This window comes from Thamnophis elegans, chromosome 10 (genome assembly GCF_009769535.1).
Source record: "Thamnophis elegans isolate rThaEle1 chromosome 10, rThaEle1.pri, whole genome shotgun sequence".
In the NCBI taxonomy this organism is placed as follows: domain Eukaryota; kingdom Metazoa; phylum Chordata; class Lepidosauria; order Squamata; family Colubridae; genus Thamnophis; species Thamnophis elegans.
The window spans coordinates 67,172,314-67,199,629 of NC_045550.1; the positions used below are offsets into that span (position 1 = coordinate 67,172,314).

The 27,316-nt window shown below is 47.8% G+C and overlaps 1 protein-coding gene across 1 annotated transcript; it reads right to left on the bottom strand.

Moving 5' to 3' along the window:
* CHRNG (cholinergic receptor nicotinic gamma subunit) lies at positions 1-27,302 on the bottom strand. The gene is made up of 11 exons (XM_032224923.1): positions 27,174-27,302; positions 25,258-25,302; positions 23,294-23,403; positions 19,277-19,432; positions 17,988-18,079; positions 10,687-10,890; positions 10,139-10,253; positions 8,915-9,029; positions 6,190-6,397; positions 4,904-5,037; positions 1-168 (listed from the first exon to the last, which is right to left on the bottom strand). The coding sequence occupies exons 1-11, from the start codon at positions 27,267-27,269 to the stop codon at positions 1-3; spliced, it is 1,443 nt and encodes a 480-aa protein (XP_032080814.1). The 5' UTR covers positions 27,270-27,302.
* Positions 27,303-27,316: the final 14 nt, after the last annotated feature.

Sequence of the window (27,316 nt, forward strand, 5' to 3'; positions counted from 1 at the left end):
CTACTCGGGCAGATATGTCCTCGGATCTCCCGCAAAAGGTTTGGCTGGAGCTTGGTTGAAGTGAGCTATCAGGAAGACGCCAACGGTACCGAAGACAAAAACGGAGGCCATGATGAGGAAGCAGACACGGTCAATGACTCTCCCCACCAGGATCCATTCCTCGTTTTCCTGGAAAAAAAGAAAGAAAGAAATCAAGGGAACTCGAAAGAAAAGTTAATTTTCCTGGAAGGAAGGAAAAGTCAGGGGAACCACAAGGGGGAAGCTCTCCAAATGTTGGGGTGGAGAAGAATGGAGGACCCCAGAGATATCCTTATTACCCTGGGTGTACAATATAGAGCACAGGTGGTATTCTACCGGTTCAGACCAGTACGCCCGAACCGGTAGCAGAAATCGCGGCTGGCCCTGCCCACTTTCCTCGGCTCTATAGCCTCGCATTCAGGCCCTTTTTAAGCAAAAAGCACATGCACAGAAGGCTTAGTGCATGCACGGAGGTGGCCCGTGTGAGCGAAGAGCGAGAGAGAGAGAGAGCAGGCACTCACATTTGTGAACCAGTAGGGCAGATAAATAAATACCACCCCTGATATAGAAACATAGTTGTATGCCATTCAAGGTCATTTTTTTAAAAAGCTTTCCCAGGAAGTAGATTCAACTCAAATTCTACCTCCCTGCAGAAGAGTCAAAAAAAGTCAAGATGGAAGCCATGTATGTATGACAGAAGTAAAACCTAGAGTAGGATTTCCATCATGGTTGACGCTCCCAGGACTCTCTCCCTCTCTCTCTCTCTCTCTCTCCCTCCCTCCCACCCTCCCTCCCTCCCTTCCCCCACTCTCTTTCTCACACAAACACGATGATCGAGCATTTTTTCCTCATGTATGGACTTCACAACATGTGCCTGTGGACTTCAACTCCCAGAATTCCCCAGACAGCTATGAATTCTGGGAGTTGAAGTCCATGCCATATTAAAGTTGAGAAATAAGGTTGAGAAAGAGCAGAGTAGAGTAGAGAAAATGGACAGAATAGAACAGAACAGAAGAGAAAACAAGTACTCCTGGAGCAGTGGTGGGATTCAGCCGGTTCGCACCTATTCGTGAGAACCGGTTGGTCACTTTCTAAGCAGTTCAGAGAACCGATTGTTGGAAGAAATCTCATTTTGTTTTTTTCCCCACTTTCCAGGGCTAATCCTGTAAGGAAGGCAGGAAGGAAACATTCTGGTGTTGTTTCTAGCCTAATCTTTATTGACCTGCTTACAGAAACTGCCTCTCCGGTTAACCCTTATGACATTGTAACAGCTAAAGCGAAGCGCCCATTGATGTGAGTGATATTGAGTTGGCCACACCCACACGGTCACATGACCACCGAGCCACACCTACCCAGCTGGTCTTTAGGGTAGAGAACCGGTTGTTAAATTATTTGAATCCCACCACTGTCCTGGAGTTATGAATGTAACGGAGTCTGTCCATTCCATTCATAACTTGAGGATTCGTGGGAGTGAATCTTGTACCTTGAAGGGTTCCACCACAAAACCGCGTTCGACTAAACCGCGCTCGACAAAACCGCGTAGCTGACATCATCAACAGCGCGACAACAGCGTGGAGACAGAAGCACGCTGTAAACACTAAACCTAAAATTAACTCCTAAATCTAAACCTAACCCCTAAACCTAATCCTAAACCTAACCCTAAACCTAACCCTCAACCTAACCCTCAACCTAACCCTAAACCTAACCCTTAACCTAACCATAAACCTAATCCTAACCCTTAACCTAACCATAAACCTAATCCTAACCCTAAACCTAACCCTAACCCTTAACCTAACCCTAAAGCTAACCCTAAAGCTAACCTTAAACCTAACCCTTACCTTAAGTTGAATCGGCTTGCTTTCAAAGCGCTATTTAAAGCGCCCTTCTTTCTCTGCGCTCGCTGTTGTCGCCCTGTTGATGATGTCAGCGACGCGGTTTAATCGGGCGCGGCTTAGTCGAGCGCGGTTTTGTCGTGCCACGACCTTGAAGAAGGTCACTCCCACTTTTCAGCCACACATTCACTCATTGAATGTAAAGCTCGTGAAGACCCTAACTTTGGTTAGCTGCCTCCTGGGGTAGGACAGACCCCAAAGCACAAAACTCTTATCGCTTCGACTCCGCTGCAGAGAAGACAAGCTTTTGTACACTCGTGTGTGCAAGAGAGGCAGGGCTTTGAGTGTGACAACGCACCCCTCGTCTTGTCGGTTTTGACATAGGCACACACACCCTCCGCAATATCATTGCTGGAGAAGGAGGCAGCTAGCCAAAGTTTCCACTGAGCTGGAAACCTTTGTAAGGAAGAAAGAAGAGGGGGAGCGGGGACCTTTCTTTTAACAGGAAAAAAAGAAATTTTCAGAGGTGGTAAAACGGCCGACAATTTGGACACCTTTCATGCAAAAAAAACACAAAACAAAATAAGTTTCCCGGCTGAACAATTTGTTTTCCAGCACTTTAAATCTAACTTATTTATGGTCCAAATGGGGGTGGAAAAAAGAAACTGCTAAGGGAAATAAGGAGAGAGAGAGGTTGAAAATACACCGAGCTTCAGTCTGATGATCAATTTCGGCTTGCCAGAGAGAATAGATGGATGTGGGTCTGATTGTTTTCTCCGATTCAGGTCTAAAGAGAAATGCTGATAAATGTCTATTTCCTTTCCAAAGGAATGAAGCCAAATGGCGAGATTTCTAGTTTTTCTTTTTTCTTTTCCCCGAAAACTTTTTAACCTGCTTCTCAACAAAACATAGAGGAACAGGCAGCGAAGCTCCAGATGTGAGAATTAATCTCCATCAACATAAAAATGCACAAACCTTCTAAATTTGGAGCATCCCGGAAATGAATCCACAACCATTTAACGGATTAACAAGAGTTGGAAGGGATCTTGTAGGTCATCTAGTTCAGTGTTTCTCAACCTTGGCAACTTGAAGATGTCTGGACTTCAACTCCCAGAATTCCCCAGCCAGCATTCGCTGGCTAGGGAATTCTGGGAGTTGAAGTCCAGACATCTTCAAGTTGCCAAGGTTGAGAAACACTGATCTAGTTGAACCCTCCTGCCTGAGCAGGAGACCCTACATCAGTGGTGAAATCTAATCCCCCCCCCAACACCGGTTTTGTAGGCGTGGCTTGGTGGTGGGGATCATGTAACTGTGTGTGGCCAACTTTTTTTTTACTTTTTAAAGCCTTTTTTCCTGCCTATTCGCCCAAACTGGCCGGGAAAGAAATGCTTTAAAAAGTGAAAAAAGAGATCGCATGGCTCACAGCTGACCCACACAATTCTCAGAAGCATTTTTTAAACTACCGGTTCACAGAACCAAGGACAATCGTCCCTACCGGTTCAGCCGAGCTGGAAAGATTTCACCCCTTCCCTACACCATTTCTGACAAATGGCTGTCCAGTCTCTTCTTGAAAGCCTCCAGGGATAAAACTCCCCTGAATTCCGAAGGCAACGTATCTTCCATTGAATATAGAATAACAAAGTTGGAAGGGACCTTGTAGGTCATCTAGTCCAACCCCCCGCCCAAGCAGGAGACCCTACATCATTTCTGACAGAGGGCAGTCCAGTCTCTTCTTGAAAGCCTCCAGGGATGAAGCTCCCACAACTTCCGAAGGCCACCTCTCTTCCATGGGTTGATTGTTCTCCCTGTCAGAAGATTCCTCCTTATTTCCAGCTTGAATCTCTCCTTGGTCATTTTCCATCCATTATTCCTTGTCTGGCCTTCAGGTGCTTTGAAATAGATTGACTTTTTCCTCTCTGTGGCAGCCCCTCAAATACTGGAAGACTGCTATCATGTCTGCCCTGCTCCTTCTCTTCACTAGACTAGCCATGCCCAGTTCCTGCAACTTGTTAGGAATATAATTCTAACGGCTGGGTTGGCAATATATAAATCATGTAACAATGTTGTACCTGTTTCTTTAAATCATACTGTAAAATGTGATTGGTTGCTGTTTTCCTCAATCGGCCATAAGAGGGAGCCAGAATGACTGTTAGCTCTCTGTTTGTTAGATGCTGGGCTGATCTGATCTGAGTGTTTTGGAAGCTGGCTGTTAGAAAGTGCCATGAGCTATTGTAAGTTTTGCAACTGCTAGCAAACTTTGAGTACTGAACTGATTATTATAATACTGGACTATATTATTTGGATTATCCCTTAACTGAAAGACATTGATGACTGACTGTCTTATCCGTGTATGACTTGGACTGTTTGATGGACTCTGATACCTGATACCTGATATTCAAGGTGCTACTTGTCACTCATAAAGCCCTTCATGGTAGTGGGTCTGCGTACTTGAGAGACCGCCTCCTGCCAATTACCTCCCTGCGACCAATTAGATCACATAGATTAGGCCTCCTCTGAGTTCCATCTGCCAGTCAGTGCCGACTGGCAACTACACGGAGGAGAGCCTTTTCAGTAGTAGCTCCGACCCTTTGGAACGATCTCCCCGTGGAGATTCGTACCCTCACCACCGTCCAGACCTTCCGCACAGCCCTTAAGACCTGGCTAGCCCGTCAGGCCTGGGGACAAAGATAACTGTTCCCACCCGAATGATGAATGAATGTTGCTTACTATTTTACTTCTATGTATTGTTTGTGTTTATTGTCTGTATACCCCCTCCCTTCATTTTATGTAAGCCGCCCTGAGTCCCCTCAGGGAAAAGGGCGGCCTATAAGTATTAATAAATACTACGAAATACTAATACCTCTATTTCCACGAAAGTAAAAGCCTATTTAAACTGCAGTGTCTCTGTATACTGGTTTGTGTGTTCTCCAACACAACTCTAACAACGCTCACCTAACACGACTGTTCATTGTATGTTTTAGCCTCCAGTCCCTTCATCATCCCAGTTGCTCTTTTCCGTTAATGCAACTTAGAAAGTAGAACGTGGCACTTACGCTATCAAAATCGTTCTTCTCTCGCAAAGTCTTGGTGATGTGGTTGCAGGCATTCACACAGGACTGGATTTCTGGAGCGGCATGGCGTAGGCTTCTGCAGAATTCGTGGGGTCCTCCGTTCTCCAAGCCTTCTCCTTGAAATGGAAATCAAAGTAGAGAAACATCAAAGACCAAGGACAAGAAGTCGCTCCGAAGAATTAGCAATTCCTGCCTGAATGTCTAATGCTCTTCCGTCAGTGCAGCACTTACGTTGACACAATGTTCAACTTATGAGGCGGCTGGAATCTCCATCGCTAATGGAGGCAATGGATGGAAACTAACCAAGGAGAGAAGCAACCTAGAACTAAGAAGGAATTTCCTGACAGTGAGGACTATTAACCAGTGAAACTACTTGTCTCCAGAAGTTGCAGATGTTCCAACCCTGGAAGTTTTAAAGAAAAGATAGGACAACCATTTGTCTGAAATGGGATAAGTTTTCCTGCTTGAGCAGGGGGTTGGACTAGAAGACCTCACAGGTTCCTTCCAACTGTTATTCTATGATTCTTGGATAGATAAATAAGACACATGACAGACAGAAGGATGGGTGGGTGGAGATGGTTACATGGATGGATGGTTGGATGGATGGATGATTGGATGGATGGATGGATGGATGGATGGTTGGATGGATGGATGGTTGGATGGATGATTGGATGGATGATTGGATGGATGGATGGATGGATGGATGGATGGATGGTTGGATGGATGGTTGGATGGATGGATGGATGGTTGGATGGATGGATGATTGGATGGATGGATGGATGGATGGATGGTTGGATGGATGGTTGGATGGATGATTGGATGGATGGATGGATGGATGGATGGATGGTTGGATGGATGGATGGATGGATGGTTGGATGTTTGGATGTTTGGATGGATGGATGGATGGTTGAATGAATGCTTGGATGGATGGATGGATGGATGGATGGATGGATGGATGGATGGATGGATGGATGGATGGATGGATGGATGTTTGGATGTTTGGATGGATGGATGGATGGATGGATGGTTGGATGGTTGGATGGTTGGATGAATGAATGGATGGAACAGCTTGTCTCCAGAAGTTGTGGGGGGTCCAACACTGAAAGTTTTAAAGATGAGATTGGACAACCACTTGTCTGAAATGGGATAGGGTTTCCTGTCTAGGTAGGGGATTGGACTAGAAGACCTCTATTCTGATCTATTCTGATCTTCCCAAACCATTGCCTGTTAACCCAGCCAGGCTTCCCTCCAGCCTGCCAGAAGCTCACCGATCTTGGCCAGGAGGCTCTTCATCAACCCGTCTCGTTCCTTCTGCCTCTGAAACAGGAGTTCGCTACGGGCTTTCCACAGCATGTATTCCTCGGCTTTGGCCATCAGATTCAGGGAGCTCCGTCGCCGCACAAGCCGATTCCCATCGGGGAGGGAGATGCGTTTCATGTGCATGCCCAGGTAATGGGGCACCAGGTGCAGGAAGACCTACAGAGCCAGGCGCTGAAACACTTTGGGAAGCGGGAGCGGAAAGGAAAGCCAGGGAAACTTTCCATTGATTCACGGGGTGGGGGTGGAAAGGGGAGTAGAGGGGGGCAGGGAAGAGACCAAACACGGGTAGTCCCCAACTTACAACAGTCCGTTTAGGGGCCGTTTAAAGTTACAACGGCCCTGAAAAAAGTGACAGATGATCATTTTTTATAAGTAGAATCTTTATTGCCATCGTACTTAAATACAACGAAATTGGTTTTTCACACAACCGTTGCAGCATTCCCGTAGCCAGGGGTGGGCTGCTCCAGTTCTGCCTGAATTGAATTGAATTGAATTGAATTTATTATATTTCTATGCCGCCCTATTCCTAGAAGGGACTCAGGGCGGCTCACAACCAGGTCATGGGGGGGGGGGGGGGATCAGGCCTGGGTTTGGGCGATCCTCTAGCGAAGATTCTGCACAATTCGGCAAACCACCAAATCCCACTCCTGGCTGGCCACCCCCATCCCTCCCCTCTCCCAGGAATCTCCACAAAGCCCATTTTGGATGCCACGTAAGTGCAGGGCCTGCATGGAGGGTTGGGTAAGGGGGAAAAAATGGGCCTCCCAGAACCCGGGAATGGGCCCTTTCCGGCTTCCAGGGAGCCTCCGGAGCCCGGAAGATGCCGTTTTCACCCTCCCGGAGACTCGAGGAAACCTTCCAGAGCCCAAGGAGGGCAAAATCGTCCCCTGCACTGTGCTGCAGGAGGCCAACTAGGCCACGCCCACCATGGCCACACCCACCAGCAACCAGGTAGAGAACCCGTTGCTAAAATTTTTGAAGCCCATCCCTTCCCGTGACCACGTGATCACAAAATTCAGATGCTTGGCAACTGACTCATGTATGACGGTTACCATGACCCGGGGTCGCGCAATCCTTTTTTGCAACCTCCTGACAAGCACTGTGGAAGCCAGATTCACTTAACAACCTGCTGACTAACTTATCCACCGCAGTGATTCCCTCTACTGTGGCAAGAAAGGTTGTAAAATGAGTTAAAATCCACTTAACAAATGACTCACTTACCTACAGATATTTGGGGCTCAATTGTGGTCGTAAGTTGAGGACTACCTGTACTGATGTCCCTTTCCCATTACTGCTAGTCCTTGACTTGTACCACCATAGTTGAAATAGGAATTTCTGTTGCTAAGCAGGCAAGTTTATTCAGTTCGTTGTACCACAACTGGAGCCAGGGCTCCCACTGCTAAGTAAGGTCGTTTATTTAGTGAGTCACACCCATATATATATTTTTTGCCACGGTTGTTAAGCCAAACTACTGCAGTTGTTAAGTGAATCGTATGTGGCCATTTAGCAAATCTGGGTTTATCCTGTTGCCTTGCTTGTCAAAGCCAGCAGGGGAAGTCATAAATGATGATCACGTCACCCCTAGAATTTTGATCCTGTGATCGTGGGGATGCTATGATGGTCGTAAGTGTGAGGACTGCTCAAGAATCACTTTTTCCAGCGCTGTTGCAACTTGGAATGATCACTAAAGGATGGTTGTAAGTCGAGGACTCTCTGTAATGTATTTCTGGAGAGGATTGCTTTTCGTTCTCTGATTAGTTTGCCTTAAACCAGGGGTCGGCTACCTTAAACACTCAGAGCCGAAAAGGTCCTAACCGGAAGCCCCCCGTTCAATTCTGGAGTCAACCAGAAGTCCAGTTCCCCCACCATAGAGTCTCCTCCCAGAGCGGCGTCCTTTTTCCTCTACCTGTCCTAACTGAAAGCTCTATCAATTATGGAGACGACCGGCAACAGGGAGCCACAGCAGAGGGATGAAAGAGCCACATGCGGCTCCAGAGCCACGGGTTGCTGCCCCCTGCCCTAAACCAAGGCTTAGCTTTAGGTTCAGGGTTGAGACCCCAAAAGAAATCCAGACTGCTCCCACCCTAAAGACCTTCCTAAAGTCTTGGGAAACTTAACCGTTGTCCCAGGTTAGGTGACTGCAGAGCCTCTATAGTCATTTTTTAAATATTATTCAGCACAGTTATCTCTTCTGAATATCTAGGATCCGTTTCCCTCAGCAACTTTAAGACTTGTGGACTTCAACTCCCAGAATTCTCCAGCCAGCATGGAGTTTGGCAGGCTAGAACAGCAGGAAAGGATGACAGACAGGAAGCTATGGGTAGGGCAGGCTGTCTCTTTAATAATGTTAATAAGGTGTGGACTTCAACTCCCAGAATTCCCCAGCCAGCATGGCTGGCTGGGGAATTCTGGGAGTTGAAGTCCACAAGTTTTAAAGTTGCCAAAATTGGACATCCTCTGGCGCAGGCTGTCATTTACAATCGGGGGGAGGGGGGCTCCAAATTAGATCAATTAATGTAAATAAATCAACACATTTTAAAAAAAAGAAAAAAACCTGCAGCTAATCTTGACTCGAAGGTACCAAACATTTAAACAAAAGCCCGGGAACCAGGAGGAGGCGGGCCCAACACTCATCCCTTGCAGGTGGGAAACAGAAGCCTCCTTTGGACTCACCTGTCGGATTCGCTTGGACATCACATGGGTATTGGGCGTGCGCAGAGAAACGTTGAGGACGATCACAGCATTCACCACGATGGTAATGGTCACCACCAGAAGGAAGGTTAAGTACCTTTCAATGGGAATAGGATGACGCTGTTTATCTTATTGATTACCTGTCTGTCTGTCCATCCATCCGTCCATCCATATCAGTGGTGGGTTTCAAAAAAATTTCGAACTTACTCTGTGGGTGTGACCTCCTTTGTGGGAGTGGCTTGCCGGCCATGTGACCTGGTGGGAGTGGCTTGCCGGCCATGTGCATTCTCTCTCTCTCTCTCTCTCTCTCTCTCTCTCTCTCTCTCTCTCTCTCTTCTTCCCTTTTTCCTTTTTTTCTTTCATCTCTCTCTCACTTTTTCTTTCTTTTTTCTTTTTTTCTTTCTTTCTTTCTTCCTTTCTCTTTCTCTCTCTGTGTGAGTGTGTATGTGTGTGTATGTGTGTGTGTGTGTGTCAGTGGTGGGTTTCAAAAAAATTTGGGACCTCTTCTGTAGGTGTGGACTGCTTTCCGGGACCACTGGTGGAACCTCTTCTAACCGGTTTGGTAGATTTGACGAACCGGTTTTAACGAATAGGTGCGAACTGGTAGGAACCCACCTCTGATTCATATCTATCCATCCATCCATCCATCCATCCATCCATCCATCCACCTCTATCTTTAGCTCTACCTATTCCTCCCTCCCTCCTGCCCTCCCTCTCTCTCTCTCTCTCTCTCCCCTTTCTTTTGTCTCTGTCCCTTTTTCCTTTTTTTCTTTCATCTCTCTCTCACTTTTTCTTTCTTTTTTCTTTTTTTCTTTCTTTCTTTCTTTCTTTCTTTCTTCCTTTCTCTTTCTCTCTCTGTGTGAGTGTGTGTGTGTGTGTGTGTGTGTGTGAGTGGTGGGTTTCAAAACATTTTGGAACCTCTTCTGTAGGTGTGGACTGCTTTCCGGGACCACTGGTGGAACCTCTTCTAACTGGTTCGGTAGATTTGACGAATCAGTTCTACCGAACTGGTGCGAACCTCTGATTCATATCCATCCATCCATCCATCCATCCATCCATCCATCCATCCATCCACCTCTATCTTTATCTCTACCTATTCCTCCCTCCCTCCTGCCCTCTCTCTCTCTCTCTCTCTCTCTCTCTCTCTTTCTCATTCGTGCCTTCTCCAGTATCCAAATTTTGCCCATTTTGGGGGGGAAAACTCACTTTCCAATGAGAGGCACTGCCTGAGATGTTTCGGGCACCTTTTTTGCAACCAGGAAAAGGAAGACGATCTGGGCCAAGAGGACGTTGATGGAGACCGTGCACTTCTGCCCACCGGCTGCAGAAAGGAGAGACCGTTTGTTCTTCTTGTAGCAGGGAAGGAAAGCGGGAAAGAGAGAAGGGAAAGGAAGGGGAAAGGGGGAGGGGAGAAGAGGGAAGGGGGAAAGTGGAAGAGGAGAGGGGGAAGGGGGAAAGGAAAGCAAAAAGGAAAGGAAAAAAGGGAAAAGGAAAGGGAAAAAGGGAAGGGAAAGGGAAGGATGATACTCTCACAATATTCTGGCCCCACTCTGCAACTGAACCCCAGCAATTTTAGAAGAGGCCCCCATGGAACCCAATTCATGCTCTGAATCTCTGTCTTTGTCCCAATGCTATTTTTTAACTTTCCCTCCCGGGCTGCGTTAGGATTCCTGGGGCTGGACTGGAGGATCTCCCAGATCCCTTCCCTTTGATGAGTCCAAGAACTGTGGCCACGAGGCCACCAGGACGCTGACCTTTGGCAGGCAGGAAGTAGACCAGCAGGGCTACGAAGGAGATGAGCACGCAGGGGATGATGATGTTGACCACATAGAAGAGAGGCTTCCTCTGGATGATCAAGAAGAAGACAATTTGCTGGTACCCGATGTCGCTCGGGGTGGAGTGTTCGGCATTCACAACTTTCTTGGCCGGACGGTGTTTGATGGCCCACTCGCCATTCTCTGCCGGAAGGATAATCGGATCAGCCGTAGCGCAGCTCACTCCTCGAAGGTCTAGGACAACTCTCCGTGATCAGCTCACTGCATCCAACTCACTGAGTCCAACTCATCACGACCAACTCACTGCGGCCAACTCACCATGTTTAACTCACCGCAGCCAACTCACCATGTCCATTCACTGTGTCCAACTCAACATGTCTAACTCACTGCAGCCAACTCACAGTGTCCAACTCACTGTGTCTGACTCACCACGTCTAACTCACCGCAGCCAACTCACCATGTCCATTCACTGCGGCCAACTCATGACAGCCAACTCACCATGTCCACTCACTGTGTCCAACTCACTGCATCCAACTCATGGCAGCCAACTCACCATGTCCACTCACTGTGTCCAACTCACTGCATCCAACTCACCACAGCCAACTCACCATGTCCACTCACTGCGTCCAACTCACTGCATCCAACTCAACATGTCTAACTCACTGCAGCCAACTCACAGTGTCCAACTCACTGCATCCAACTCATGGCAGCCAATTCACCATGTCCACTCACTGTGTCCAACTCACTGCATCCAACTCATGGCAGCCAACTCACAGTGTCCAACTCACTGCATCCAACTCATGGCAGCCAACTCACCATGTCCACTCACTGTGTCCAACTCACTGCATCCAACTCACCACAGCCAACTCACCATGTCCACTCACTGTGTCCAACTCACTGCATCCAACTCAACATGTCTAACTCACTGCAGCCAACTCACAGTGTCCAACTCACTGCATCCAACTCATGGCAGCCAATTCACCATGTCCACTCACTGTGTCCAACTCACTGCATCCAACTCATGACAGCCAACTCACCATGTCCACTCACTGTGTCCAACTCACTGCATCCAACTCACCACAGCCAACTCACCATGTCCACTCACTGTGTCCAACTCACTGCATCCAACTCATGGCAGCCAACTCACCATGTCCACTCACTGTGTCCAACTCACTGCATCCAACTCACCACAGCCAACTCACCATGTCCACTCACTGTGTCCAACTCACTGCATCCAACTCAACATGTCTAACTCACTGCAGCCAACTCACAGTGTCCAACTCACTGCATCCAACTCATGGCAGCCAATTCACCATGTCCACTCACTGTGTCCAACTCAACATGTGTAACTCACGGTGGCCAACTCACAGTGTCCAACTCACTGCATCCAACTCACTGCGTCCAACTCAACATGTCTAACTCACTGCAGCCAACTCACAGTGTCCAACTCACTGCATCCAACTCACGGCAGCCAACTCACCATGTCCACTCACTGTGTCCAACTCACTGCATCCAATTCAACATGTCTAACTCACTGCAGCCAACTCACAGTGTCCACTCACTGTGTCCGACTCACGGCGGCCAACTCACAGTGTCCAACTCACTGTGTCCGACTCACGGCGGCCAACTCACAGTGTCCACTCACTCTGGCCAACTCACCGTAGCCAACTCACCATGTCCACTTACTGCATCCAACTCAACATGTCTAACTCACTGCAGCCAACTCACAGTGTCCAACTCACTGTGTCCGACTCACCATGTCTAACTCACCGCAGTCAACTCATCATGTCCAACTCACTGCATCCAACTCACTGTGTCTGACTCACTGAGTCCAACTCACCATGTCCAACTCACCCTGACCAGCTCGCCACAGCCAACTCACCCTAGCCAACTAATTATGGCCAACTCACCTTGGCCAACTCACTGCAGCCAACTGTCAGGTATCCAAATGATGTCACCCATTCAAAAAAGAAATGTGCAAAGTCCATCAAATTTCTTTCATTTAGGTAGACATCAAATTGGCAAAGTCCGTTGCAGTTCCAGATCTGGCACAGACCGGAATTACACCACATAATATTGTAAATTAGAAACATCCCTCCAAAGTCACATTCTCCAATACACACTCAAGCCACATTTCCAGGTGTCTTCCAACTCCACTTTCCATTTTCCCCAAAAGCAGCCTCTGTTCCCCTGGGGAAGAAGGCCACCTCGCCAAAACGATCCTCACTATCTATTCGCTCAGAGAGTACCAAGGACCCCACAGTTCTCCTCCTCCTCAGCCTCCTTTCTGCAAACCCCACTCCCTTGCAGCACTGATAATGTTACCTAGTTGGGTAAGGGAACATCTGCAAGAAAACCAGAGAGCACTAACAATCCCATAGTCCCCCTCCTCCTCCTCCTCCTCCTCCTCCTCCTCCTCCTCCTCCTCCTCCTCCTCCTCCTCCTTTCTTCCAGCACTGATGATGTTACCTAGTTGGGTTATGAAATGTCTGCAAGAAACCAACCAAGCTCAGAGAGCACCAAAGACCCCACAATCCTTCCTATTCCCCCCCACCCTCCACCTCGTCCTTTTTGCAAATGCCCTTCCTTTCCAACACTGATGATGTTACCTAGTTTGGGGTAACGAGATCTTGATAAGAAAACCACCAGGCTCAAACCCCTCCTGTCAACCCTCAGCTACCAATATTCTGCTTTATTGTCCCACGAGGTCTCCAGGTGTCCCTTAGAAGAAGAAAAAAAAAACCCAAACCTGTCTCTTTTCTTTCCTTCTCTCGGCTGTTATGCCCAGCCAGGCGTAACGTATCATTGAGCTGCTGATGGTTTTCCTGCATTGTGTCCCAACCCCATATCATCTGCCCGAGCAACAGCTTTTGAACAGGGGGGGCGCAATGACTGGCTTGGAATAAAAATGAAAACCAGGAGACGCCGCTTGTGTTTTCCATCTGCTATTAAAACATGACGGAAACAGGTCAGCCTCTGCAGGGGTTCAGAATTTGGAGTGGGTGGGGTGGGAGGGAGGTCCCCAAGGAAGCAGCATATCGACGTCTCCATCAGCTGCAGGAGAAGACAAGGGAAGACAAGTCCTTGGCTGCAGACTTATTAAGATGCAGCAAATTCACACGCGCAAAGGAGATTTTGTCAATCCCTTTAACCAGCTGGGGGAAAGTAAACATCTGCCAGCTGTATTCACATGACATCCAAAGCCTGCTCAGCTCTAATCTTGGTTGGCTGCAGAAATGTGTTGTATTATGTGTGGTTGAAGATACCGCACCAATCCAACAGGGCAGGATTTTTGCACTCGGCAGGGCTTGGGCTAGATCAGGGGGCAGCAACCCGTGGCTCTGGAGCCGCATGTGGCTCTTTCATCCTGCTGCTGTGGCTCCCTGTCGCCAGTCGGCTCCACAATTGATAGGGCTTTCAGTTAGGATAGGTAGAGGAAAAGAGACACTGCGCTAGGAGGAGACTCTATGGTGAGGGAAGCGGACTTCCGGTCGGCTCCAGAATTGAACGGGAGGCTTCCGGTTAGGACCTTTGTGGCTCTTTGAGTGTTGAAGGTTGCCGACCCATGGGCTAGATAACGGAAGAACAGAATCACAGAGCTGGAAGGGACCTTGTAGGTCATCTAGTCCAACCCTCTGCCCAATCAGGAGACCCTACACCATTTCTGACAAATGGAGTCCACTCTCTTCTTGAAAGCCTCCAGTGATGAAACTCTCAGAACTTCCGAAGGCAACTTCTGTTTCACTGGTTGATTGTTCCCACTGTCAGAGAATTCCTCCTTATTTCCACGTTAAATCTCTCCTTGATCAGTTTCCATCCATTATTCCTCGGCTGGCCTTCAGGTGCTTGGGAGAATAGCTTGACCCCCCTCCACTCTGTGGCAGCCCCTCAAATATTGGGAGACTACTATCATGTCTCCCCTGGTCCTTCTCTTCCCTAGACTACCCATGCCCAATTCCTGAAACCGTTCTCCATATGTATTAGTCTCCAGTCCCCTAATCCTCCTGGTTGCTCTTCCCTGCACTCTTTCTAGAGTCTCCACATCTATTTTTATAGTGTGGTGATCAAAACTGGATGCAGTATCCTAAGCGTGGCCTTACTAAGGCTTTATAGAATGATATTAGTACCTTCTTGTGTTCGCGTACCCCGTTTTGCCTTCCAGGTAGATGCAGGAGGCTTTCCAGGCCCAAAACGGGGCGCATGGGCATGTATGGGAGTGGGGCACACGTGGGGAGTATCCAGTATGCATGCACCGGGTGGGGCGCATGAGGGGGCATGTGCCCACATCCATAATATGCCCCCCATGCACCCCAGCCCCCGTGCATGCATACGGGACACTCCCCACATGTGCCTCTCCCCCGTACATACATGCGCAAACCCCCATGCCCCATTTTGGTCCTGGTGCCCCCACACATACACATACGCGGCAGAGACCCGAAGACCAGGTGGCTGGCGGGAGGCGCAAGCGCATGGACAGTGGAGCTGGGCCGGGGTGATGGCTGGCGTGCCCGCAGAGAGGACAAGTGGCACCCGTGCCCGAGGTTCGCCATCCCGGATATAGACGATTTTGGGCTCTGTAAATCGCAGCCAATGGCGGGTAACGTTTATTGATTAATTTCATTTACCGGCAGAAGGATTTGTTAGAGGGCAGGAAACAGTAGTTAGAATAAGGAGCAGATAAATGGCCCAACATTGGGGAAAGACTGTGTTAAGGGCTATCTCCGTCACTTGATTTATTTAATTTCTATATAATGAAATCTAAATGCTATTTAAGGTATTGATTTCTCAGAGAGATGAGAGACGCACGCCAGGCTGGGAGACAAATGGAATTGAAAGAGCCCCCCCCCCCTCAAACACCATGCGGATAACAAGGCAGAGAGGATGACTTCAACCAAAGGAAAAAGGGAGACAATACAATAGCCCATCTGCTCCTCCTTATTTTTTAAAAAAATGCATTTAATAACTGCAGCTAGATTGTTGGTGGCGCAATACTGGAAGAAGGAAGACTTGCCTACTATTCAAGAATGGACATTGAAAGTAACAAACCTAGCTGAGATGGCTAAAATATCTGCATATCTCAAGGATCACTCAAACGAGAGATATAAACTGGAGTGGAGAAGATGGATTGATTATACTCAAAATAAATATGGGACTAAGAAATTCCAGATAGCTTATGATTAAAGACCAGGAATGATATAAATTGTCTAGAGCTAGTTTAGCAAGGAGGAGCTAAAGCTCAATTGAAAGATGTTATCAGCTATCTTGATAATTGGTTTTTATCTTTCTGGGCGTTGATGACAAGAGGAACTGATGTAATTACTACTTAATACAATAGGAATAGTATACATGTGATTATATGTTATGAAAGTGGAAAATAAAAAAAAGTATATTTAAAAAAAGTATCTTTTTTTTTCTTTTTAAGTATATTTTACATTGTTTAAATTTAAATTTAAAATTTAATTTAAAATTTTTTGTCAAAGATTTATACCCTGTATTGGTTCTGGGAAGTCGGGGGGGGGGGCAGGTTAAGGGGGGCTGGGGGGGAGGGGGGGAGGGAAGTAAATATTTGTAAAAGTTTGTTTTTCAAAATTCTCATTAAAAAAAGGAAACTTTTGTCTTAATATATTTTAGACTGTGTTTGTTAAAAATCTATACCGTGTACGGGCTCTGGGAAGTCAGGGGGGGGAAGGGAGGTGGGGTGTTAGGGGGGAGGGGGGATATATAGTATGTGTTAGATTTCAATGTAACGCGATTGCACTTGTATACTGTTGCTCTTTAATTCCACTGTAAAAATAGGACAAGCTGAATATATTGACATATAGTAGAAATACACCGAAGGGAGGAGTAGAGGGATAGAAGAAAGAGGGGTAGAGAGGGTGGGAGAGAGGATTGGAGGGAGGGTGAGAAGGAAGGGAGGGAGTGTATCAGGAGAGAGGAGTGGTAGAGGGGGAGGGGAAGTAGGGTAGAGGGGAAGGATGGAGGGAAGATGGAAAGTTGGAGGGGGGCGAAAGAAAGGGTGTATGGAGGGTCGAAGAGGTACACTGGGTTTCTATTTTGGGGGGTATTGTTGACAAGAGGAATGGCTGTGTTTATTGTTTAATGTTATATGGCCCCGGTTATGCACAGTATATATGTGACTGTATGAAAATGAAAAATGGAAAAATAAAAACACATTTTCAATTTAAAAAAAGGAAACTTCTAACAGTTGGACCAAATAAAAAAATGACAATTATGCCGCAGATAAAGAACCCCAGTGCAAAGAGGCAGAGAAAAATTAGGAATAGTAGGTTTCATCTTCCTAGCCTCAAAAGCCCAGAGGGACTGGGCCAGCGACGCTAAAATAAAAGGAAAAAAAGGGGGCCTACTAAGTTAGGAGAAAGGCTTTTGAAAAAAATCTCATCAAACAATTAAAATGCAGAGATATGACATCCATGACAGAGGTGTGCAAATTGTTAAGATTCTGATTCTTCCAGCTGGAACATCTGGCTATAGCAATAGCAATAGCAGTTAGACTTATATACCGCTTCATAGGGCTTTCAGCCCTCTCTAAGCGGTTTACAGAGTCAGCATATCGCCCCCACAGTCTGGGTCCTCATTTCACCCACCTCGGAAGGATGGAAGGCTGAGTCAACCTTGAGCCGGTGAGATTTGAACCGCCGAACTGCAGATAACAGTTCAGCTGAAGTGGCCTGCAGTACTGCACCCTAACCACTGCGCCACCTCGGCTCAATATGGCTATGAAAACCAGCCAATCAGAAAAGCTGAGTAAAGGAGAGCCGTGATGAGGAGCATTGCTCCAAATCCCTCGATCTCCAGAAGACCAACTAATTCAGGACTACAGTAGATAAGGAGATGGTGCTAATGGAAATACGAAGGAGGCTTCGATGTTGTGGACCCCCTGCGGAAAAACTAGAGGCCAGTTTGGCAGAGTAGAATAACAGAAGAACAGAGTTTGGGAAGGACCTTGGAGATCTTCTAGTCCATCCCCCTGCTCAAGCAGGAGACCCTAAACCAGTGACGGCGAACCTTTTGTGGCTCGCGTGCCAAAAGTGGGGGAAGCGCAGAGGGGGGTCGTACATGGTGAGAGAGCTTATTGGAACCTCCATGTTCAGGGACAGTCTAACCTGGAATGACATCACGAGGAAGGCGGGGAGCAAGGAGGAAAGTGACTTTCAACAAGAGGCATCAGGTGGTTCCCTAATGGTACCAATGCTAGGATGACCCTTCGGATGTAGCGAGACCCGAGTCGCATGGCGAAATCCTTCCTCCCACCTGCTTACCTGTGAAATCTTCGATAACAACCCATTCAATTGTTGTGTCCTCTTCGACAGTCAACAGGAGGTTGATCTCAAGGGCATTGTAGGTCTGAGATCTTGCAAGGAGAAGACACACAACTAGGATCAATTCATGGCATTGGGGATGCTGGAGGAAGGTTGGAATCGCCTCCTTCTCCAACTCCTCCTCCTCCAGCTCCTCCTCCTCTTCCTGCAACTCCTCTTCTCTTCCTCCAGCTCCTCCTCCTCCAGGTCCTCCTCCTCATCCTCCAATTCCTCCACCACTTCCTCAAACTCCTCCTCCTCCAGCTCCTCCTCTAACCTCTAACAACTCCTCCTGTAATTCCTCCAGCTCCTCCTCCTCCAGCTCCTCCTCCTTTAACTCCTCCAGCTCCTCCTCCTCTTCCTCCAATTCTTCCACCACTTCCTCAAACTCCTCCTCCAGCTCCTCTAACTCCTCTAACAACTCCTCTTGTAATTCCTCCAGCTCCTCCTCCTCCAGCTCCTCCTCCTTTAACTCCTCCAGCTCCTCCTCCTCTTCCTCCAACTCCTCTTCTCTTCCTCCAGCTCCTCCTCCTCCAGCTCCTCCTCTTCTTCCTCCAATTCCTCCACCACTTCCTCAAACTCCTCCTCCTCTAACCTCTAACAACTCCTCCTGTAATTCCTCCAGCTCCTCCTCCTCCAGCTCCTCCTCCTTTAACTCCTCCAGCTCCTCCTCCTCTTCCTCCAATTCTTCCACCACTTCCTCAAACTCCTCCTCCAGCTCCTCCTCCTCTAACTCCTCTAACAACTCCTCCTGTAATTCCTCCAGCTCCTTCTCCTCCAACTCCTCCTCCTCTAACTCCTCCAGCTCCTCCAACTCTTCCTCCTCCTCTTCCTCCAACAACTCCTCCTCCAGCTCCTCTAACTCCTCCTCCTCCAATTCCGCCTCCTCCAGCTCCTCCTCCTCTAACTCCTCCAGCTTTTTCTCCTCTTCCTCCAACTCTCCTCCTTCAGCTCCTCCTCCATCTGCAACTCCTCCTTCTCCACCACCCCATCATCACCTACCCCAGCCCTTCTTCCTCCTCTCCTCTCTATGATTTGGCCCACTCAGCCAATGGCAGGATTGAAAAGGACGATCTGAAAGTCCTATCAAATGTAGCCCGTGTTTCAATGGCCCTGCTTTAATCTGTAGACTTTCTCCCAAGGCCACCACCAAGAAGACCTTGAAGGCCACTCAGATGAGCCTTCCCTTCCCCATCCTACTCCTTCCTCCCTCCCCATCCTATCCCCCTACCACCAAAGGAAGCACTCACTGGAACACCATGGAGCAATTTTGCCAATCGAAGGGGAAGTAGGTGACGAAAATGGAGCAGACGCTCTGATAAATAGCTGGGGGCAACCAAGTGATGCTCCCGTCAGGTGATAACAAAGCGTTGGTGTACAAGGCCACATCAAAGACCCCATCGATGCTGCAAGGAAGAAGGGTGGAAAGAGATCAGACATGAGGGCAGTGGTGACATTCGAAAAATGTTCCTTACCCGTTTGGTGGGCGTGGCTTGGTGGTCATGTGATCGGGAGGGCGTGTCTTGGTGGTTATGTGGCCGGGTGGGCGTGGCTTGGTGCAACAAGCAAGCAGGGACCTCACAGGGCCACAGAGAGCTCAAAAACAAACCGTCACACTTTACACAAAAAGAACACAAAAGCTACACAACCGACTCACACACAATCTCACACCCAATCGGCGGCGACAATCAGTTTACAGGTTGTAAAGCTGTGCCACGCGATCGTCAGAACCTTTTTTTTTTTTTACTTTTTAAAATCTTTTTTTACCACCTATTCCCCCGAACCAGTAGTAAAAAAAATACTGTTTTAAAAGTTTTTTAAAAGGTTCCAACGATCAGCTGTGTCGCCTGATCGCCTGAACCTTTAAAAAAAAAAACTTTTTAAAGCAATTTTTACTACTGGCTCAGGTGAATTGGTATCCTTTCACCTCTGAATGGGGGGGGGCTTGGTGCTCTCTGAGCTTGCTTGTTTTCTGGGAGACGTTTCGTGACCGAATTAGGTAACGTCATCAGTGTTGCCAACAGTAAGGAGTGCTATTTGCTGTCAGTTTTGATTCTGATGTGTGATTCTGGCCTGTGTGGTTGGGGTTAGGGATTCTTTGACTGTGCTGTTTACTGACGGCTCTTGGGCAGTTTCTTAATTGGGGTATCCTTTACTTGATTGTTGGTCTGAAGTTGAGCTTGGAGTTAATCTATGCGGATCTGGGTGCTGATTACTGGTGGAGAAACTCAAGGATGCAGCCCATGGGGTGCTTAGATCTGGCCCGCAGGGCCGCCCTAGAAACAGCAAAGGACTGGCCTGTGCTGTGTTTGCCAGCTAAAACTCAGCTCGTGGCCCTCCCAGGCGCCATTTTTTTCTGGCAGAAGGCTAGCAAAACAAACTAAAAAGAAAAAAAAGAAGTGTTTTCCCTTTTCAGCATCTGAGCATGCAAGAAGGGACAGGGAAGGAGAAAGGGAAAGAGGAAAGACGAAGAAAAAGATGGGGAAATGGGAAGAGAGCAAGGAAGGAAGAAGAAGGAAAGAGGGGAAGGAAGAAGAAAGGAGAATGAAGAGGGAAGGAAAAAGAAGAGAAGGAAGGAAGGAGAAAGAAGGGAGGGAAAAGAAAAGGAAGGAAAGAAGGAAGAAGAAAGGAGAATGAAGAGGGAAGGAAAAAGAAGAGAGGGAAGGAAGGAGAAAGAAGAGGGGAGGAAAAAGAAAAGGAAGGAAGGAAGGAAGAAGAAAGGAGAATGAAGAGGGAAGGAAAAAGAAGAGAAGGAAGGAATGAGAAAGAAGGGAGGAAAAAGAAAAGGAAGGAAGGAAGAAGAAAGGAGAATGAAGAGGGAAGGAAAAAAGAGAAGGACGGAAGGAGAAAGAAGAGGGGAAGAAAAAGAAAAGGAAGGAAGGAAGAAGAAAGGAGAATGAAGAGGGAAGGAAAAAGAAGAGAAGGGAGGAAGGAGAAAGAAGAGGGGAGGAAAAAGAAAAGGAAGGAAGGAAGAAGAAAGGAGAATGAAGAGGGAAGGAAAAAGAAGAGAAGGGAGGAAGGAGAAAGAAGAGGGGAGGAAAAAGAAAAGTAAGGAAGGATGGAAGAAGAAAGGAGAATGAAGAGGGAAGGAAAAAGAAGAGAAGGAATGAGAAAGAAGAGGGGAGGAAAAAGAAAAGGAAGGAAGAAAGGAAGAAGAAAGGAGAATGAAGAGGGAAGGAAAAAGAAGAGAAAGAAGAAAGGAGAAAGAAGGGAAGAAAAAGAAAAGGAAGGAAAGAAGGAAGAAAAAAGGAGAATGAAGAGGGAAGGAAAAAGAAGAGAAGGAAGGAAGGAGAAAGAAGGGAGGAAAAAGAAAAGGAAGGAAAGAAGGAAGAAAAAAGGAGAATGAAGAGGGAAGGAAAAAGAAGAGAAGGAAGGAAGGAGAAAGAAGAGGGGAGGAAAAAGAAGAAGGAAGGAAGAAGAAAGGAGAATGAAGAAGGAAGGAAAAAGAAGAGAAGGAAGGAAGGAGAAAGAAGGGAGGAAAAAGAAAAGGAAGGAAGGAAGGAAGGAAGGAAGAAGAAAGGAGAATGAAGAGGGAAGGAAAAAGAAGAGAAGGAAGGAAGGAGATTATAATGAGAGGGAGGGAGGGTCTTAGCACTTGGCCACCAGAGGCGTCCCCTAACATGAATGATGTCAAGCTGGCCACACCCACCCACCCACCCCGAGATCAAACACAACCTGATGCGGCCTTCAATGAGTTTGACACCCCTATGCTGGAGTCTTTTTTTTCTCTTTTGGGCTGGTTGATTGTCTCTTCGGTAGATGTTGTTAATGTCTATGTGTCTGTTGATGGCCGATTTGTCAGAATGCCAGACGTCTAGAAATTCCCTGGCATTTTTGGACTTGGCCTGGCCTAGATTGTGAAATTAAAGGATTTTTGCCATGCCTTCTGGCTGCTAGTTGGTGTTCATGAATGCCTTCTGCCAGTCTTCTGCCCGTTTGTCCTACATTGTGGTTGTTGCAATCCTTACACTGTATGTTGTATATGACCCTTTTTTTTTTCTCCTTTAGAGATCAGAAAGGTTTGGGGGCTTCCATTTTCGGTCTGGCTGGCCTCACCGAAGAGGCACCTAGTTTTCACCATTTCATCTCTCTGTCATCTTTTTATAAGGACCCCCGTTATCCCTTGGGGGGGGGGTAGAGTCTGAGCAACTTAATGGAGCTGGCAGAATATTTCCTGGCCAGATGCCTTTCCTGTTGCTAATGCGGAGCTTTGTTCAGGAGATATGTTCTCATTGTGAGAACATATCTCCAAAGAGAGAAATATCTGCCTCTACCTAGGATTGAGCTCCACCTCTAGGCCACCGCACCAGAACAGAAAACAAGAAAAAAACAATAACAACAGGGGAAAAAAGGTTGAAAGGGACCTTGGAGGTCTTCTAGTCCAACCCCCTGCCTAGGCAGGAAACCCTATACCGTTCCAGACAAATGGCTATCCAACATCTTCTTAAAGACTTCCAGTGTTGGGGCATTCGCAACTTCTGGAGGCAAATTCTATTCCACTGATAAATTGTTCTCACTGTCAGGAAATTCCTCCTCAGTTCTAAGTTGCTTCTCTCCTTGATTAGTTTCCACTCATTGCTTCTTGTTCTACCCTCAGGTGCCTTGGAGAATAGCTTGACTCCCTCTTCTTTGTGGCAACCCCTGAGATATTGGAAGGCTGCTATCATGTCTCCCCAGGTCCTTCTTTTCATTAAACTAGATATACCCAGTTCCCGCTCTTCATATGTTTTGGCCTCCAGTCCCCTAATCATCCTTGTTGCTGACTCATTTCATCTCTCTGTCCCTCAAACCGTTTGGTCCAGAGGTGGCATTCAACAGGTTCTGAGCAGTTCTGGAGAACCAGTAGCGGAAATTTTGAGTAGTTCGGAGGACCGGTAAATACCATCTCTGGCTGGCCCCGCCCCCATCTATTCTCTGCCTCCCGAGTCCCAGCTGATCAGCAGGGAATGGGGATTTTGCAGTATCCTTCCCCTGCCACTCCCACCAAGCCATGCCCACCAAGCCACGCCCACCAAGCCATGCCCACCAAGCCATGCCACGCCCACCAAGCCACACCCACAGAACTAGTAGTAAAAAGATTTGAATCCCACCACTGATTTGGTCCCTTTTCAAAAAATGCCCTCGGGATGCTCAGAATGCCTCACCTGGTGGGGGATTGATCCCTTGTGGATCCATGGAAGGGTCCAACTAGATTAGGATATATATGACACAAAGAATTGCCATCAGAGGGACATGGAAAGCAAAAACAACTTTTGCAAACTACTGACTTGTTCTCCAGGACTATATCTGGCAGCCAGATCAACTTCGAAGGGATCCGCAAACATTTGATGTTGCCATACTCTTCTGGGTCCCACTGCAGACGGTAATCTCTCCATTTCTGGTGATAACAAACTTGATTACTCATATTGGCTTGGCAAATATCAACAAGAGAAGGAACTATTACTACAGCTATTATGATTGTGGGTTGAGCAGGGACAAAAACAGCCAGAGAAATGATTGACGTCTGGGAAACGGGCCCCTTGTCAGTCAATAGGAGTGTTGATTTACCACCAGCCTATCAGGTCCTTAGGAGCTGAGGTCACAGGGGTATAATTAGTTCTGCTTAATTGGTTCGTGAACAGCTTCTTCAGCTCTGATTGGATGGTGGGGAATGGAAGGATTTCTACTCCTTGCAGACAGCTGGTCATTTGCATTATTTTAGAGAGTTGTTGAGGCTACTTGGAGGTCTATCTGTGTCCTCGGGGTCACCTGAGTGGTGCAAATGGGCGTGGAGCCTTCTTGGAACTGCTGAAAGGACTGTGTTGCAGACTGGAGATAGAGGATGTCACATCCCTCCCCTTCTGTTGAGAGAAGGCTGTTCAACTTCCATTCCCCACCATCCTATCAGAGCTGAAGAAGCTTCTTGGATGAGAAGCGAAATGTCTTCACAGAAAGTCCAGTTGCCTCTTGAAAAAAAAGCATCTTTGGGACAACCATAATCTGGGTGAGTGAGGGTCTCCATAGACATCCCAGGATAATAGCAATAGCAATAGCAGTTAGACATATACCGCTTCATAGGGCTTTCAGCCCTCTCTAAGCGGTTTACAGAGTCAGCATATCGCCCCCAACAACAATCCAGGTCCTCATTTCACCCACCTCGGAAGGATGGAAGGCTGAGTCAACCCTGAGCCGGTGAGATTTGAACAGCTGAACTGCAGAACAGCAGTCAGCTGAAGTAGCCTGCAGTGCTGCATTTAACCACTGCGCCACCTCGGCGTTGTAGGATCCAGGTGGAATCGGATACTGGGACCAAAGATTTATTCTTCCAAGCTTTTTGAGTTCATGCTAGAACCCATCATCCGAGAACTTCTCTCTCTCTCCAGAATAGGGTTTCCTGCCTAAGCAGTGGGTTGGACTAGAAGACCTCCAAGGTCCCTTCCAACTCTGTTATTCTATTCTATTCTAATATGTGCACTTGTTCTACGCCTTGTATTAATGTCTCCTGGTTGTGTATAGCTTTTAGTTGTTAATTAGGGCCTTGTCGGCCTGCTGTTTAGTTGTTAATTGTAGTTTCCTTATAGCAATAGCAGTTAGACTTATATACCGCTTCATAAGGCTTTCAGCCCTCTCTAAGCGGTTTACAGAGTCAGCATATCGCCCCCAACAACAATCCGGGTCCTCATTTCACCCACCTCGGAAGGATGGAAGGCTGAGTCAACCTTGAGCCGGTGAGATTTGAACCGCTGAACTGCAGATAATAGTCAGCTGAAGTGGCCTGCAGTGCTGCACTCTAACCACTGCCCCACCTCGGCTCTTCAATTGTCTCCTGCAAACTCCACTCCCCTTTTGCTCCTCTTTTATTCCCTCTGGGAAGGGCCATTCATCATCCACCTGTGGCCTTACTCCCAAGTCAGCCCCTGCTTTTTAGCTGTTCCCTTCGTCTGGACACTCTGCGCATGCGCACACTGGGAACAGGCTCCAGCTGTTCTTCTGCCTCACTGATGTCTGACTCCGAAGGCAGCTGATAACTGTCAGACGGCCCTGGCCCCCTCTCTGCCTCCGACACAGAGCCCTCCTCAGAGCCTTCCCCAGACTCCAAGACTGGCCCATCTTCCTCCCCAACCTCCTCATTCTCCAAGACTGGCACCAGCTCCGCTCGCGGGCCAAAACAGCAACTGAGTTAAGCTGCCTGTTTAACAGGAGTCACAGACATTCCTACAAGAACACGTAATGGTCCTGGGTCTTTACTTACCATCTCTACCCACACGTTCGTTGTGAGAGCTTCATCAATCTCGTTCTGGAAAAGCACAAAAGAAATGGGATTAAAGGTAATCTTTGACTTATGACCGTTCGCTTAATGATGGCTCAAAGTTATGACGGTCGCAGAAAAAGTGACTCGTGAACCATCTGTCAAATTACGACCATCGCACCGCCAATCATAACAGCATTATGGGCCCTGGGCAAAACCGTGTACTGGGGCCCCTACGACAGCTACTCACAGGAACAAAAATGTAAACGGTTGATAAAAATTAAACATATATTTACAAGTTAGTATTAATTTGAAAATGCAGTAAAATAGCTAAACATAATAATAGCAATAGCAATAGCAGTTCGACTTATATACCGCTTCATAGGGCTTTCAGCCCTCTCTAAGCGGTTTACAGAGTCAGCATATTGCCCCCAACAACAATCCGGGTCCTCATTTTACCCACCTCGGAAGGATGGAAGGCTGAGTCAACCCTGAGCCTGGTGGGATTTGAACAGCCGAACTGCAGAACTGCAGTCAGCTGAAGTAGCCTGCAGTGCTGCATTTAACCACTGCGCCACCTCGGGGTCTATAAATAATAAATATGTTGCTGTATGTATATGCTACAAGGTGCACTGAAGGGTTACCATACACAGATTACAGTGGTGAGTTCCGGATCCGGTTGCAACCGGTATGATGCAACGAGGCCGGGGGTCCACCACATGAATGGGCACAGCATGCGCATGCGTACATATCGCACAATGCTCCGCAACGCCTCTGCAACACTCCAGCTGCTCAGCGGAGCGTCACGCAGCCATCGTATGCTCCGTGCATGGAAGCCCTGAAAACCTCAAATACCGGTAAGGAGCACGGGTGGGCGGGTGGGCGGGCCCTCTGGAGTACCATATGGGAATGGTACCTTGTGCTCCCGGCAGGCACCGGAGCTGTGCTGGCTGGGGGATTCTGGGAGTTGAAGTCCCCAGGACTTAAAGTCGCCAAGGTTGAGAAACACTGCTCTAGAGACTTTGAGAAGGAAAAGGGTGGTACATTCTTGGTCCATCCTGTGATGATCCGGGGCATGCAAACGAAGGCAACACAGCCAGAGCACCGTTATGAGTCCCTTTATTAACACCAACTGTGCTTCCAACATCCCTTTCAACTGTTCCACAAACCCGTAACAGCCTTTGGCTGAAAATACTCCAGTCCAAACGTTGTAAGAAGAAAATTTCCAACTATAAATCCAACAAGGCAAGATAAGGTAATTAATCCGGCAGGACAAGATGCCAGGGACTCAGCTAAGCAGTTAAACTCAGGTTTTGTTCAAGACGACCGTCCCTCCCATTTGCCTCTCCTTTAAACTCCATCCCCAGGTGTGCCTTGTGAACAGAATTGGGGCCCTTTCCTCCCTCGTAAGCCACACAACCCATGTTGTTCTGTTCTCCGTTCTTCCCTGCGCTCCCTAGGATGAAGAGCCGAGGTGGCGCAGTGGTTAAATGCAGCACTGCAGGCTACCTCAGCTGACTGCAGTTCGGCAGTTCGGCTGTTCAAATCTCACCGGCTCCGGGTTGACTCAGCCTTCCATCCTTCTGAGGTGGGTAAAATGAGGACCCGGATTGTTGTTGGGGGCGATATGCTGACTCTGTAAACCGCTTAGAGAGGGCTGAAAGCCCTAGGAAGCGGTATATAAGTCTAACTGCTATTGCTATTGCTATTGCTATTGCTATGAAGAGGGGGGTGGGCCTTGGTCTTCATCTGACCCCCCCCTCTCCCTTGTTCTACCTCTCCCCCGCTCTTCCCAGCCTGACTTTGCCCTTCCCTAGTTTCCTCGTCAGCCAATGGACTTCCCCCTCGGATTCAGACTCCGACGGGAGTGTGACACATCCCGAAAGTCCCCAAGAAGGGATGACAACCCCGTTCCTTACCAGGGAGATTAAGTTGGTGAGGGTCATCTTGAGAGAAACATTGACAATCTCCTCCTTGTCTGAAGCGGGGCGAAAATTCCGGTTATAACCGACCATCAGATCATTGTAAAGCTGCTCCTCCTGATTCCGGCACAGGACGACTG

Excerpts from the sequence above, each read along its gene's own strand:
- CHRNG (XM_032224923.1), bottom strand. The coding sequence starts at position 27,269 with ATGGTCGGTTATAACCGGAATTTTCGCCCCGCTTCAGACAAGGAGGAG. Across the intron at positions 9,030-10,138 it reads GCAGTGCCTCTCATTGGAAA|GTACTTAACCTTCCTTCTGG; the intron begins GTGAGTTTTCCC and ends TCCCATTGAAAG. Across the intron at positions 5,038-6,189 it reads GAGCCTCCTGGCCAAGATCG|GAGAAGGCTTGGAGAACGGA; the intron begins GTGAGCTTCTGG and ends TTCCATTTCAAG.